This window comes from Hippoglossus stenolepis, chromosome 21 (assembly GCF_022539355.2).
Source record: "Hippoglossus stenolepis isolate QCI-W04-F060 chromosome 21, HSTE1.2, whole genome shotgun sequence".
Taxonomy (NCBI): domain Eukaryota; kingdom Metazoa; phylum Chordata; class Actinopteri; order Pleuronectiformes; family Pleuronectidae; genus Hippoglossus; species Hippoglossus stenolepis.
In genome coordinates, this window is record NC_061503.1 from 14,197,866 (window position 1) to 14,213,999 (window position 16,134).

A 16,134-nucleotide genomic window follows, 5' to 3' on the forward strand; every position below is an offset into this window, starting at 1 on the left:
AACGCTTGAGTGTGGCAGGCAGTTGGCAGCGCTAACGGTGACGGATGCTGCAGGGAGCAGGAGATGAGAAAAGCTCCTTTAAGTTGAGCTTTAGCCAGGTCACGTGAAGAGAGCGAGAGAGGGGGGGGGAGAGAGAGGTCAGGGTCGGGAAGGATCAGTGACGCTTCAGTTTGCAAAATCTAAAATATATTTCATTCTGATATGCTTGTCTCAAAAGTTTTGCAGAAATGTTTTGCAAGGTAGAGCTCGAACGATACTGATATTTGGGAAGATAACAAATTCTGATATGAATATTGTTCTATATATATTATAAAATGTATTTCTCGAAAAAGAAAGATGTAAAGACATGTATGCGGATACGAAAAGGCTCACATTGGCTGGTTTTTATAGACTTTTCTAGTCTTGAATTTGATTCTAACTCAATATTGTAGCTTTAAATTGTCATCAGCAAAAACTTTGGCACTACGGCTTTTTGTGTTACTTGAGCAGCACAACTGTAAGGTTTGGTTATGTTTGTGCGTTTGCTGCGTACAAGTGTTTGCAAACTCCTGCCCGGGGCAACATGAGGGTAAGAGGAGTTAACGTCGTTAGCCTGTGACAGCATCTGTTCATTAGTGACTCAGCCCTCTTCCATCAACTGTACCACTCTGATCGCTCTGAGATATTAAAGATACTCAGGGAATATACACAACAACAGTGAATTGTGTTTTCTACCACTAGTGTTAAAGATATACAAATACACACAGCAAATGTATAGAGACACACACACACACACACACACACACAGAGGTCCATCACTCTCGAGCACCGTTATCCCTCTCTTCCCTATAACTGCCTCTTCTTTTCATGTCTGCCCGGTCCCCCTGAGGGCCTGTATGTCTGACGGTGCTGTCACAGGCCATTGTGCCACACACAAAGAGCCGAGTCCACTCCAGTTTTGGGCCCATTCATAAAAAGCAGCGGTGCGTGAAACCGGGCTCTCCCTCCAGGCCCCGGGAGCCCCAGAGATCAGCCCTCTGCGAGTGATAGCAGAGACATTGATCAAAAGCTAGTGAGACAAGACGGAAGAGTAAAAGGCGGACCCGGGTGGGTGGGCAGGAGTATGTTTGGTTTCTATGAATGAGGACATCGGGGGGGAAACGTTTCTCTTTGCTCTCGTCCTTTTCAGATTAATAATAATTCCCTTTGTCCCTTTATTTTGCTGCAACACGTTTTGTGCCTGTTTCATGACGATTAATGAGCAAAAATTAATAAATTCATGAGTGGAGAATCATCAAAAAACATGACATCATGTTTGAAACTGGTGTCTCATGGGTCTGGGTGAGAGAGAGGAAGCCGTAAGACCAAGCACTGATCAAAAACATTTTCATTTCATCTTTCCAGAGATGACGCTCCTGTCGTCCCAGCCCAAACCTCCGGACTCGACCCCGTCCTCAGATTTGACCCCGAGCGCCGGTACGGACACAGAAGACCCGGAGCTGAGGATGCTGGAGAAGAGGTCGAAGGTCATCGAGGAGCTCCTGCAGACGGAGAAGGACTACATCAAAGACCTGCAGATGTGCGTGAAGGAAATCATCGAGCCGCTGCAGAAGAAGCAGGTAAAAGAAACGTGGAATCGTCGTGCAGCTGGAGATCGGCTGAAACAGAGCAGTGATGCATGTGAAACTCAACATCAACCTTCAACAGTTTGATCGAGACACCACAGCAGAAACAGAGAAATTGAAAAGGAAAATGTAGAAAGAACAAAATCTGTGTGTTCCAGTCTGATCTTGGTTTTGATCATACTAAGCAAACGATTACACGATTTTCTGAGACCTAGAAAAACCTACTTATCCAAATCCAGTTATTAGTTTCTGAGCAGTGTGTGATCGCTTGCATCGGGAGAGGCATTTCTTTGAAATCTGTCATTTCATGGATTTTCTCAGTGAGCACTCTAGTTTGTACAACCATGATTCTTAAACCTGGATTAACGGCTTAATCTTTGTTTGTTTACATGCACAAAACACAAGCGGGATAATCCAAAATGTGCAATTCTCATTCTCTCAGTGTTTTTGACGTAAGGAGGAACTTGTATCATCGCTTTTCTCTCTGTCTCTCCCTGAAGTTGAAGAATGTGGACTTCGACGGGCTCTTTGGAAACATCAGCTCGGTGATCGACTTGTCAGAGCGGCTGTCTGACGCTCTGCACGAGACGGACTCTATCGGTGAGGAGCCTGTTTTTAAAAGACGCACGTACAGTATCTCGTTGGAGGTTGTTGTTTTACCAACGTTCCAATGAAACCACTCCTTTCAGCGTCATGTGCTTTGTACATTATCAGCGTTTTAATCATAAACTGTGACCTGATCAAGTTTTATTGGCCGAGTGAGACTTTGGACACACTCTGAAAACAACCGTTAGAAAAAGAAAAGTGAAAGATAATGTTTGATGACATAGATGGTTTTATTTTTTCCATTCTTGTCGTTTTTATTCTCGTGTTTTGCCCCCAAACGATTCACATTTCCATCCTTATCGATCCGACTTTGTTTGTGTTTGGTTGATTCATCTTCTCGTCTGTTCCCCTTTCCTCTCAGGTGATGTATTTCTGGACTTCAAAGCTGAGCTGGAGGAGGTTTACAAGATCTACTGCCAGAACCACGACGACGCCATCTCTCTGCTCGAGAGCTACGAGAAGGACGAGAGCGTCCAGCGCCACGTGCTGGAATGTCTGGAGCGGCTGAGGTGAGTCACCGAGAGCAGGGAATGAAGTCTGAAAAGTCTCATAAGTTTCAGCTCTAGATTTCAGCTTTGACTTGGGTGTTTGACTTTAATAACATGTTTTGCACGTGTGAGACCAAACATGTGCACGTACGTACGCATGGAAACAAAGGAGTGGACACTAATACAAAAGTTTTTCCTGTAGTTTAATTACCTCCACCAATGTGTTCACCCCCCCGTCTGTTTTGTTAGCAGCATTACACAAAAACAACTGAGTGGATTTCCACAAAACTTAGATGGGACATGAGCCGAGAAAGAATCCATAACATTTTGATCCAGGATTATTTTTTTCCCGTTTCTTTTATATTCATTGATTTCTCAATTCATGGATCTTGATGGAAAAAAATCCGACATGTTTAGGGGACTAATATTTGAGCATATAAAATCTGAAGCAGAAATAAAAATCCAGATCTAGTGAATTTAGATGTTTCATAAGGGGACTGTTGGGCCTTGGCGGAGGTATTCACTCTATTAAGTGACATTTTAGTTTAAGGCATTTAAATTTTTTTGTTCAAGTTAGTGTTTCGTAAAAGTCACGATGTTATTGGTTTCCTGTTAGATCAGGTTTTCACATGAAATTAATTTATGACAAGGTTGTTGTTTTTTTTCCCAAGCAGACTTTGAACTTTAATATGTGAGCAGGTTATGAGAGGGAAGTAAAGTCAGAGTAAATCTTTAAACTTGCGTGAACAATATTTACACTTAAGATCTGCCATTGCCGCGCTTTCCCTCTCCGCGCACGCCCCCGTCTCACCGTCGTTCTCAGTAATGTAAAACAGGTGAAGAATGTGCCCTGCCTGGTTTCACCTCTAGTTTCACCATCAGTGACTCAGACCATTGGCTTTACGTGGCTGCGATGCTGTAAAATACAGTCACAGATCCATGTTTGAAGATAAACACAGGTTTGCCAGACCGGAAGCTTCGGATAAAGGGAGATAATAAGGGCTGTGGTTCCAAGAACAAATCTGCATAAACAAAAGGACAATGTACAGCGACACTGACAAATCCTTGTTGTTTCGTACGCATCTTTTAAAACCCAGGTTTTGTAAATGAAGCATTAGGTTGCCAGCCTCATGAGGGACATAAATATCTTCTAAAGTGTGTGTGTTGTTGCAGCCTATTCAGCTTTGTAAAGGTCATGTGTGCTGCCGCCTTCTAGAAACAACATGTTTTACAGCCACTCTGGGCCTTTGTCCAGCTTTTAAGAGAGAATTCTCAAAACAAAACCATAACAACCAGCAGTGCAGATGGCGTGTTCGTTTCTATTGACCGTGCAAAGCGAAATTCAGTGGGTTTGGTTCATCACCGAAACATGACCCGTAGATTTTGATTAAAGATTTTATTCACGAATTGATGGAAGTTGCGGCTTATAAAACCTGTTTGTGTTTTATTTTTCTGCCCCTCTCCATTCTTCCTCCCCTCAACAGGGCCATGTATCGAGAGTGGTAAGTCTCCACAACGAGTGTCGTCATGATTTCCGGCATGAGAATCATCTTGACCGCATGACTTTTGCTCACTAACCCCCTGGAAATGACCCGTGTGTGTCTGTGTGTGTGTTTGTGTGTGTGTGTGGAAGACTTTTGTGCTTGTCTTTATTGGGCTATTCCGATGTCCTTCCCTTGATTTGAGATGGACTCATAATCTATTGCTTGTGTCTGCATGTGCATGTGTGCTGTGATGTAAAGTAACTGTTGATCCTGGGAAATGCATTTAGTGCCATCTGCTGGACTCAAACAGCAACAGCAGTTCACAGCAACAGGTATAATCAATATTCTCATAAGAAAACATACTGTAAAATCTTTTCTCAATATTATTAGATGCTTATTTTCACCTCGTTACTCGAGTGCCATGCATCAAATTTTATTTTGGCCCCAAACAACCAAATGATGGAGTTGAATTGTTTGCAGTTCACTCAGGTTTGAGGCTGTGAGAGCTGTTTGTCCACCAGATTGCATTTAAACTAAGCTTAATCAATATTGTTAAGCATATTGTGCCTCCCGTGTTCTCTTGCATTAGTCATCATCGGCATATCTGTGTATGTGATGATGTTACACATCATTGGATCATATAATCCACATGATAAAGACGTGTTACATGAACGTGGGAAGAAACTGTCTTTTTAGGTGTAACTGTAAACCTGTGATGGTCTTTCATTCTTCATATACTCTTTGTTTTTTTTTATTTTCAAACACAATCTGCTGTCTCTGACTCTTCTCTTCAGGGGTAAAACTAATTACATCAACCTCGGCTCCTTCCTCATCAAGCCGGTGCAGCGGGTGATGCGTTACCCGCTGCTGCTGATGGAGCTGCTGGGGGCCACGCCGGAGAGCCACCCCGACCGGCCCCAGCTGACTCAGGCTCTGCTGGCCATCAAGGAGATCAACGTGAACATCAACGAGTACAAACGCAGGAAGGACCTCGGTAAAAATCACTGTCTTTCGTGCTCGCTGCATACGTACGGCGTGAACGTGCATCATGCTGTAAATTTGATTATGGGAGTGTTTTAAAGACTTGAGTCTCCCCCTGGTGTCCACAGTGGTGAAGTACAGGAAAGGGGACGAGGACACGTTCATCGACAAGATCTCGAAGCTGAGCATGCACTCCATCATCAAAAAATCCAACCGAGTCAGCAGCCACCTCAAGCACCTCACAGGCATTTCACCTCAGGTAGGTTAAGGATGTTTTTAAATGAAGTCAAAGGTCACATTAATGTTAAGGGACGACTTTCTGTTCGCTCTCAGCTCTGACCTCTGACCTCTGTTTGTTTCCCAGATTAAAGACGAAGCGTTCGATGAGGCTGATAAGAGATTCCGGCTGCAGGAGAGGCTCATCAAGTCTTTCATTCGGGACATTTCTCTGTACCTGCAACATATCAGGGTAGGAACCCTTTACCATGATCACAGAAAATACTAATTTTTGATCATACTAGAATCTCAAAGGAGAAATTCTTCGTGTTTTTGTGAATTTCTTAAGTTCAGATTTAAATATTTAGTATTAATTTACTATTTAACTATAATAATGATGTTAACAAAGGCCTGTGGAGAAATCCAAAGGTGATTGAGGATATTTTCAGTGTTTGTAAAGGACGTACGTGTTAATTTATATTGATGTACACTTTTATGTATGTAACACATATATTCCAGTTACTGTACTTGTACATATTTTGAAATGTAGTATTTTGAGATTGTAACTGTGAGAGTTTGTCTCTTCAGGAATCTGCGTCTGTGAAGGTGTTGGCTGCCATCAGTTTCTGTGACATCTACACAGAACGCAATGCGCTGGACCCTGAGCGCTTCCAGAGGGCTCACCGCTGCATCAGCGACAAACAGTTCACGCAGTTTGTAAGTCGTCTGTTAATCGCCACCTAGTTTCTGTAAGAGTGCATTGGGAACGACCTCTGATTGCATCACATTATCTGTCTTCCTCCCGTCCTCTCCCGAGTAGAAGGCGCGCACCGAGGCCTTAGTCATCAACCCGCTCACCCAGCTGCTCCTCATGTTCACCGGGCCGCACAAGCTCATCCAGAAGCGCTTTGACAAGCTGCTGGATTACGACAACTGCAAGGAGCGCGCCGACCGCCTCAAGGAACGCCGCGTCCAGGAGGAGCTGCAGGTGGCGCGCAACAACTACGAGGCGCTCAACGCCCAGCTTCTCGACGAGCTGCCCAAGTTCCACATCGCCGCAGAGGAGCTGTTCACGGGCTGCGTGAGGGCGTTCGCTCAGGCCCAGAAGGACTTCATGAAGACGACGCTGGGAGAGTTAAAGCCCATTCTACAGATCGTGAGTGTGACTTTCTAAAGGCTCATTTATACTTTCTCTAACGTACGAAAAGAGAGATGTCCGTTTCAAACTGTCACTGCTCACCAACTGTTTTCTCGTGTAACATCAAACCTGTAGTTTCTTGCCAACTCTTCGGACCCGGTGGCTCTGCTCCCTTTTGTCGGTTTCCAAAGACGAGCACAAATCTAACACTGAGCATAAAAGCGCCTTTGATCTAACATTTTTCTCTCTTTGAGGACTATATACATGTTTAAAAATTCACAAGTCAATTCCCACTGCAGCTGCACTCTCGCATTCTCTTTCTCCTCTTAACGACCGTTCTCCTGTCACCAAATCTGCAGTTTTCTAACAAGGTGGGCACGGAGGGCAACCTCATCGCACAGTTCCAAGACGAGTACAGCCGAGTTCTCCAGCTTCTGCAGCGCTTCAGCTTCTGCCCACAGAACCTGCCTCCGGCCGCCGCCCCCGCGAAAAAGCCCTACGAGAAGAAGACGATGGAGAAGCAGACCTCGAAAAAGCAACTGCAGGGACCTGTGAGTTTGACTCCGCTCCCGTCTCGTACTTGAGCAGATGATGCAGGAGTTTCACCGCTAACATGAGTCTTGTCCTTGTCGCTTTTCAGCCAAACCACATCATGCAGACCGAGGAGCACCGAGCAGGACTTCTGGTGCGCTACGGCCCTGAGAAACTGTTCCAGGCTGAGAGAAACTTTAATGCTGCCCAGGATCTGGATGTGTCCGTACTGGAGGGAGATCTTATAGGTGTGATCAAGCAGCAGGACCCCATGGGAAGCAACAACCGCTGGCTCATAGATAATGGAGGTTGGTAATATAAGGCCTGATTTTAAATGTATTTATCCGATCAGCCACACATTGTTGGGATAATGGTGCAGTAATATTTGATTCCTTGTTTTGCAGTCACCAAGGGTTTTGTGTACAGCTCCTTCCTCAAACCTTACAACCCACGTAGAAGCCAATCAGACGTCTCTATCGAGAGCCAGTCGTCCAATGAGTCGGGCTACGGCGGCTCCTCCCCCGTCTTCTCCCGCCAGAACAGCAACAGCACGCTGACCTTTAACCAGGAAGCGGCCACCGTCAGCTTTTCCACATCGCAGCCCCAGAGCCAGTCGTCGCCCCACCCGTCGCTGGACTCGGCCTCATCCCGCAGGAGTCACCCCAGGGACGCACCCAACCCCGACTCGGCCAGCCTGAGCAACTCCATAAACTCCTCCCCCCGAAATCCCTCAAACCGAAGGGAGTTTTCAGACCAAACGCACCGGAACTCCTCGAGTCACAGAGACGCGGAGCCTTCGTACCGGGGCAACCACAGAGACTCGTACGATGCGAGTAACGCGAGTTCGAGCAGCCACAAGGAGACGTCGGACCTCTCGGAGACAGACTCCTCTACTTCGCACAGAAACAATCACTCACAGCGGCACGGACACACAGACAAATCCCAGTGGCGAAACGGAGACAGTGGTGGCCAAAAGAAGTCGGGCTACTCCAGAGACGAGTACATCGAGCCGGAGCCGGAACCAGAGGAACCAGAGGAACCAGAGGAACCAGAGGATGAGGGCGAAATAGACGGTCACCAGGTGAGACCGAGACTCCTGAGATGTATGGTGTGTTTATGGTAAGACATAAAAAAAACTAAGGATGACATTGTTTTTCCTTTTTTTTCCCCCAGATTTACTACGCCATCTACTCGTTCAGCGCCCGTTGTGCCAACGAACTGACCATCTCGGCCAATCAGAGGCTGCGGATCCTGGAGTTCAAGGACTTGAACGGCAACGGCGAGTGGTGGCTGGGGGAGGCGGGAGGCCGACGAGGCTACGTGCCTTCCAACTACATCCGCAAATCCGAATACACATGAACAAAGAGGTTGTTATCGCGTTGACGATAATTGAGACAGCACTTGGAGCCACTCTGAGAGCAGACTGAACAAAAAGCGACGAACAAGCATTTGGTTTATTTTCGATCTGTTGTCATGGAGTTTGATAGTGAGAAGGACTGACTTGCTGCTGACTCTGCTCCTGAAAGTTAGCATTATATGCCTAATATTTATATAGAATGTTTTTTTTAATTTACTGGAACCTGCCCCATCTCATTCCAGTGGAAAAAAACCTGTGAATTGCACCAGATTTTGTTTTTTTGCCATATCCTCTGCAGCTGATGACAATGAATTGTATGTGTGAGCGAGCAGACTTTTTCGTTAGCGTATTGGGAGATTTGCAATGGAAATATGAAGGTTTTGGGTTCAGGCTGCTTCTTGTGAACAAACAATGAAGTGATATGCACACAGACTGACCTGGACACTGTGTTAAAGACTTTTCTTCTTCATGCGGGTTCATTACTGTTCAACAAAGCCGAGGCACTTAATGATGACTATCCACTGGTTGCCAGTTTGAAGTGTCTGTGGAGTGTTGTATGAAATGATCATTTGGACAATTTGAATCAAGACCAAGGACGAAGTCGATGCTTACAAAATACTGTTTACAAGTTTTCCCTTCCGGCTTTTTTCAAAACGTTAAACCCGGTTGACACTGTAAACAGGTGATGACCCTGTTTTTACCTGTTAGAGGAGGTTAACGACCAGGGAGAGAGATTTCTCCACATGCTCCCCGTTATATTCTACATAGGGCTGTACAGTGAAAATATGATATTGCACCCACTGTAAAGTGATCACTGTTTGAATAAAAAAACAAAACAGCTCAGCTGACAAATACTGACGACGTCTGGGAGAAGTTTTTTCTTCGCTTGTTTTTCTTTGCTAATCAATGTTTCACTAATCTCCAGTTTTCTACCACAGAGGGCGACCTCATCGCACAGTGCCAAGAAGAGAAGAGTACGGTCATCGTTTGTGAAGTTGCAAAGAAGACACATTTTTTAAAAATCCGTTTGCAGGTTCCATTCGGAAAATATGCATATTTTAATAAAATAAGATGTTTATATTGAGTGTGATGTTGCATATTCCTATCCATTATCTAAAATCCTTTAAAGGTTGAGAGGAGACTGGAGCCAATCCCATTCACATCTGCAGGGAATTGAGAGTCTCCAGTTAACCTGACCTCAATCTACATGTCTTTGGACTGTGGGAGGAAGCTGCAGTAAAACCTGCATGAACATGGGGACAACATGCTTCACACAGAAAGACCACAGGGGGGGGGGCTGTGATTCAAACCAAGACCATACAGGGTTTTCTTTCTATTATTTTGAACAATTTAAAAATGTTCTCATTAACTTTAACAATGAAAAGGGATATTTCAACTTTGTATCACGTAAATACTGCTACTCGAGGCAGAATATCTGCTGCTCGCTTTCACAAATCTGGTGCATGTTGAGATACTGGGTCACTGATTAGAGAACTTCTGGAAAACCAGCTTGTAAGGCACGTCAACCTGACAACAGTGTAAAGTTGCATGAACAGATTTATTTCATTTTTCACCGGGATACTTTCCCACAGTTAATCAGAGCTATGGACGTTACTTTTTTCGACGACCTCAGCGGACACAAAGGTCACAGGTAGTAGAAGACAAAGCAGTGAGTGACATGTAACCTCTGTCAAATCAATGCAGGGAGAAATGATTTACAGGTGGGAGGAGAGTGTCAGGGTCTTCATGTTTGAGGGGTTTTATTAAAGGTCTACGAACCACAGAGACTCACTCTGGTCCCATCATGGCTGCGCTCCACATCAACACAGTCTGCTTAATAACTTCGCTGTGGGCGCTCGCTGCATTTGGACAGGAACTCTTCGTAAGTATGACGGTGGCGTGAGACCTGAGCGTTTACTAAGATTTAAGAAGGGGTCAGGTTGAGAGGTCACTGATAAATGTTTGATTTATTTGCAGGTGATCTCCGAGACAGACGACACTGGTAATAAAAACCCTGTCAATTTTACTCAGGTTGTAGTAAAACAAGGCTTCGACTGTGTTAAACGTTTAAACATCTCTCCTTTTCCTCACAGATTATGGATATTACTACGATTATGCCACTGAGAGTCCAGCAGGGGATCTCGATTTGACAGGTGATGACTGGTTGTACGACCTCCTGGATATCTCAGGTAAATTTCAAACAGCAACAGCGAGGGTTTGAGTTTGTCTTAAGACGTATTGATCAACAACCCCCCCCCCATGCAGATACAATCAGTCAAGTGCCCTTTGCTCCTGATTGATTTTGCTGAATCGCACTATTGATCGGTGGAACCACACACGAGGCCTTCACGCATTAACGTGTAATTCTGTCTCCATTCAGACGAGTGTGATCCAAACCCGTGTCGGAACGGAGGCGCCTGTGAACGCCCGGCTATCGGGGGCTTCACGTGTTCGTGCCCTGAACCCTACACAGGGAAGAAGTGTCAGAAAGGTATCAGACTGTCTGTCATTATAGGTCCTTATTCTGTATTGGCTAAGGTGATGGAAAGTAATTCTGTTTGTTGTGTATTTACTGGACCACTGTACTTAATTCAAATTAAGATTTCATATTGACAAACACGATAAACTTATAAAAAACCACAATTTATAAACCTGTTAAATAAAAAAGTTCTATTACCTTCACAAATTTGCCAAATTTGAACAAGAATTTGTGAAGCAGAACTTTCATTGTTGTCTTTCTGGGCTCTGAGATAGATAAGTCGGTGGTTCGATCCCCGGCTCATCTAGGACGCTTTCAGTGTCAGAGTATTCAGAGATTTATGACATTTCATTAATTTATGGCCAACTTCAGGCAAATTCTGAGATTTTGTTAAAAACAGGAGCATAATGTCGTCTGGAGGATTTTAATTTTGCACAAAAAGAGTAAAACGATATGTCTCAATGTTTGTTTTATCAACTTTTACTTTAGACCAGGCATATTGCTGTATGAGGAGGATTTAAAAAATTCACACATTGGCATTAACCCCTAGTGGTAAATAACACTGTGAGCAGGACAAAACACGTTGTGGCTCTAATAAACAAAGGCCGGATGTTCTTTAAATTTGGCCTTTGAATATAGCCTGATTCTGATGACTTTAGTTTAAAATGAATAAAACCTGAATTAAATGAATGTTCCTTGTGTTTCTTTTAAGTCAAAGACGTTTGCAGGAATGTGAAATGTGGCCACGGCAGCTGCGTCGTCACGACCACTGCTCCCTTCTTTGAGTGCAAGTGCAAACCTCCATTCCAACCACCCAGCTGCAAGAAGGGTCCGTTTTAAACAGTTCTACTGAATATTCTGATATTAGCGATCTCTGACTGCATCAATATTTGTTGCAATAAGCTTGTTGGAGACATTGATCTGTGTTCACAGCTGCTCCCTGCAGACCCAGTCCCTGTCAGAACGGAGGCTCCTGCATGAAGGGCCCCAAACGTTCTTCCTTCCAGTGTTTCTGTCCTAACGGATACACTGGCCGATTCTGCGACGTGGGTAAATATAATTCCCTCACTGTCCTAACAGAAAACCACACTTAAAACCCAACTCCTTCATCCTCTATATAAGAACCCAGAGTTTACCGGTGCAGAGCGATTCAAAGTCAGTGTCCCTCTGTGCCTCCAGGTCCAAGTGACTGTTACCAAGAGGACGGAGAGTTTTACCGCGGCATGGTGAGTGTGACTGCGGAGGGGGAGGAGTGTCTGGACTGGAACTCCTACTTCATCGTGCAGAGCGGGGGGGATCCCTTCCAAGAGTACGCAGGCTTTGATGGAATCGGGCCACACAACTACTGCAGGTGAGGGGTCGTCCTGTGTCAACACTGCACACTGCTGCTTGTTTGGGCCCAGACCAAACTTTCTGTTTACTGATGCACTTTGGTTCAGTAAACACGCTTCTTTGTTTTTTTTTTCATAAAGTCATAGTGTGGGCATCAGGTATCTGGTTCAGCAGGATCCCCATGAACTGAATGCATGCACAGTAACTCCACTCATGTTGGGTTACTGTGAAATCAGGAGCTGCTTTATAAATATTAAGAAATCTTTGTAAATGCTTTACAGAATAAGTTATCAGCATTTGAAATGCATTGATTTAAATGACTTCCCAGTTAATAGGGTGCAAGATTTTGTTTGGTTCATCCATCATCCTCCATTCGTCCGTCCGTTGATCCATCCATCCACCTGTCTGTCCGTCCACCTTTCCATCCATCCGTCCATCGTCCATCCACCTGTCCTTCCGTCCACCTTTCCATCCATCCATCCATCCTCCACCATCCATCCATCCATCCATCCATCCATCCATCCATCCATCCACCCGTCCATCCATCCATCCACCTGTCTTACCATCCTTCCATCCGTCCGTCCCTCCACCCATCCATTCATCCATCCATCCATCCATTCTTCCACCTTTCCGTCCGTCCATCCAGAAAGACCCCTGGCCGGACTGGGGTTCTAACACATCACTGTCTTGCTGTGAGGCAACAGTGCCGACCACTGCACCACCGTGCCGTCCCTTATTGCCAAATTCTGTTACTTTGAAAGAGTTCATTTGAAATATAGTGGAGCTTGTTTAATCCCTGTATTGAAATCTTTCTTTCTTCAAGGAACCCTGATGGAGATGATCAGCCCTGGTGCTTCATTAACAAAGATGGCAAACTGAAGTGGAACTACTGCAACGTCAGGAAATGTTCTGCAGGTGAAACACACACACACACACACACACACACACACACACACACACACACACACACACACACACACACACACACACACACACACACACTCACACACTCACACACACACACTCCTTTAACCGCTGTCATTTGATACATTTATATTTTCCCTCTCAGTTCCAGCTACCATACCAACCATCCATGAAACAGATCCGACACCAGTCCAACCCAGCGTCCCTCCGGCCCAGTTCTCCCAGTGTGGAAGGCCTCGGTCCGGCCGCTCGTCCAGGATCATCGGAGGGAGGAAGTCTCTTCCTGGGGCTCATCCATGGCAGGTTTCCCTGCAGACCAGAACCAGAGGCTCCTCCGGACCTTTCAGCCACATCTGTGGCGGCATCCTCCTCGAGTCCTGCTGGGTCCTCACTGCTGCACACTGCATGTAAGCTCCACTATCTGAGATATGTTGGTACATGATATAGAGCTGTACACACTGTGGTAAATGAACTGTGTTTGTTTGTCCAGTAAAAGTGGAGTGGAAATGCAGGTGGTGCTGGGAGGAGTGGACATAGAGAAGGATGAGGTATATGATCAGGTCATTCCTGTGGAGAGGGCCATTATGCACGAGGGATACAAGACGACCCCCTTTGCTCTTTATAATGATGTTGGTGAGGTGTTATTGTTATTCCACATGACAGCTGATTCTGTACTCTGGTAGATTTAATGCCAATAACCATGTGTGTGTCTCCTGTGCAGCCATGCTTCAGCTGAGAGTCACAGACTCACCGTACTGTGCCAAAGAAACACGCTTTGTGAAGACGGCCTGTCTGCCAAACCAGCCCTTCAGCAGTGGGACGGAGTGTGTGATCTCAGGATGGGGTGTGACCGAAACACGTGAGCATCATTTCAACCCAGGCAATCTCCTATAGGCTGCATGTGATCCGTTAATGGGGTCAGAGTTTGCACATAGGTAAATTAGTATTCAGCCAGATTGAATTTAAGCACACCTGAGTTCACATGAAGCTGCTGGATTGTGCAGAATAAGTCGTTTGAAGAGGAACAATACAAATAAAAATAAAAAGTAACAGCCGAGTTAAGAGATTAAACCAATAATCTTTTGAACCTTTGGCAGCTCGTGGAATTTCATCCAATTCCCCTTTGCCCATATCACGCATTTACATCGGGAAACAGGGTAATATATATTTTGACTTATTCATTTCAAAGTGTGCTAATTCAATTACTGTGTCATGAGTTCGTTTTCAAAACGCCAGACAACAAATTACTGCGAAGAATATAAGTCAATTAGAGCCTCGACGTCCAGAAGATTGAAAAAAGTGTCTATAAGTTACAACTGTCCGTTAACACGCTGAAGTGAAGGTAAACATATGAGAAATATTATTATTATAGTCTGTTAACTTAGATTTACACCACTGACACAAAGAAAAACATATGGAAAATGTCTTGTCCTGCATGCTTTTTAAAAATCATGTGACTGAATGCATCAATTTTATAACGTCACATCCTCATGTGTTTCAGAGAAGCACGGTACCAACCAGCTGCTGGACGCTCGTGTTCTCCTGATCTCCCAGGACAAATGTAAAGCCCCCCACGTGTACGGAGACTCTCTGGACGACAGTATGTTCTGTGCGGGCAACATGAACGGAGGAGTCGACTCCTGCCAGGTCTGTGCACGTGACACGACTGTTGTGATTTAAAACGGCGGAAAACAAAAGTCTAGTGTTAGAGCTCCTGTCTGTCTCGCTGCAGGGCGACTCCGGGGGCCCTCTGGTGTGCGAGCGGAACGGGACGCACCACGTCGTCGGCGTGGTGAGCTGGGGCGACGGCTGCGGCAAGAAGCACAAGCCCGGTGTCTACAGCAACGTGGGCAGATTCGTCGACTGGATCGCTTATCATTTACTCTCCTAATGAGAAGGACAAACGTGCTCTGCTGCCTCCTGTACGGATAGAATCTAACTCCATAACAATGACTCTCCCTCCAGGACCTCATCAATACACAAATCATGTATACCTCACTGTGGTAAAGTCACATTTCAGTCAGAAAACACAAGTTTGAAATATTTTCCCAAGGTTCCAACGTCATTAGATATAATTACAAAGAGGGCAATGCAAATGTGGTTAACGCCCCTGTGGAGCCTGCAGGTGGATGCCGAGGTAGTTGAGGGAGTGATGGTAAATCTGCAAACTGGGAGGATGACAGTTCAAAGTACAAGTTATTGTCATACTCTGTGATTATAGTAATTAATGGTTGGTTTTGGGAGATTTCAGTGAAATGCCAAGGATAAAATATGCAAGTTTATTTGTATGTTTTTTTTGTTGTCGTTTTCTAAGAAACAGCAGCAACGGTCTTGTAGCATAGTAATGATCAGCAAGATAAACAAAAGGTGCCCCCTATGTGTGTTTTATCAATCAATCTGATGCTGAAATGTTACTCCCACCCCTTTGTGTTGCATGTGTGGGTGGACACACAACGGCTGAATCACCTGAACATCAAACAGACTTTACACTGAACAAAGTCTGTCCTGCCTGATTGAACCAATAAACTCATTCCATAAGTAACACGTTGCCTTTTTTGCACAGTTTTCAGCCGTGTCCTGAATTTTGTCAGTTCACGACACATGTACTAGGTTTGACCTGGTCTTGTTCAGCCGAGGCACTCCAACATTTATTTAGAGTTGAAAGATATTGTTTGAATACTATTAAAATGCTTATGGTTATAAAATGATATCCGCAGAAGTAATGAACTATATATTCTCTGCATCATTTTCACTTTTAAGTTCAGAGAAATGCTCGTCAGGATTAAATGTTTCCAAAGAAAAACCCTTTATCAATCAGATTTCTTTAACTTTTCCTAAAATCGCGATCTATCGGTCGATCTCGACAGTCCTCACTGTCGATCCCCGAACTCTCTGGACTCACTGGCAACGGCAGAGTGTCCGCTACTGGCAGCGGAGCTGCTGGTTTATCTACTGCATTGCATTCGAAACAAGTCGTCGTATGTACTAAACTAA

General features: G+C 44.9%; 2 protein-coding genes across 7 annotated transcripts in view; both read left to right on the forward strand.

The window, feature by feature from the left end:
• LOC118100342 (dynamin binding protein) overlaps positions 1-9,263 on the forward strand; it is a 39,529-nt gene extending 30,266 nt beyond the window's left edge. For 5 of the 6 annotated variants that reach the window (XM_035145308.2, XM_035145311.2, XM_035145312.2 and 2 more), the window contains 13 exons: positions 1,384-1,598; positions 2,105-2,204; positions 2,572-2,719; positions 4,183-4,200; positions 4,977-5,176; positions 5,292-5,422; positions 5,528-5,632; positions 5,968-6,096; positions 6,200-6,535; positions 6,877-7,068; positions 7,158-7,356; positions 7,453-8,129; positions 8,222-9,263. In XM_035145308.2, the coding sequence (XP_035001199.2) occupies positions 1,384-1,598; positions 2,105-2,204; positions 2,572-2,719; positions 4,183-4,200; positions 4,977-5,176; positions 5,292-5,422; positions 5,528-5,632; positions 5,968-6,096; positions 6,200-6,535; positions 6,877-7,068; positions 7,158-7,356; positions 7,453-8,129; positions 8,222-8,407 (2,636 nt within the window). In that variant the 3' untranslated portion in view covers positions 8,408-9,263. The remainder of the gene's footprint in view (positions 1-1,383; positions 1,599-2,104; positions 2,205-2,571; positions 2,720-4,182; positions 4,201-4,976; positions 5,177-5,291; positions 5,423-5,527; positions 5,633-5,967; positions 6,097-6,199; positions 6,536-6,876; positions 7,069-7,157; positions 7,357-7,452; positions 8,130-8,221) is intronic. The other variant, XM_035145309.2, reaches the window with a different exon arrangement.
• A 703-nt stretch (positions 9,264-9,966) lies between these two features.
• On the forward strand, positions 9,967-15,369 carry LOC118101125 (hyaluronan-binding protein 2). Its single transcript, XM_035146815.2, has 13 exons — positions 9,967-10,287; positions 10,383-10,407; positions 10,499-10,594; positions 10,786-10,896; positions 11,597-11,713; positions 11,818-11,934; positions 12,064-12,235; positions 13,040-13,131; positions 13,286-13,547; positions 13,631-13,773; positions 13,862-13,999; positions 14,642-14,787; positions 14,873-15,369. Exons 1-13 carry the CDS (start codon positions 10,210-10,212, stop codon positions 15,029-15,031), a joined length of 1,656 nt encoding a protein of 551 aa, XP_035002706.2. The 5' UTR covers positions 9,967-10,209; the 3' UTR covers positions 15,032-15,369.
• The last annotated feature ends 765 nt before the right edge of the window (positions 15,370-16,134 follow it).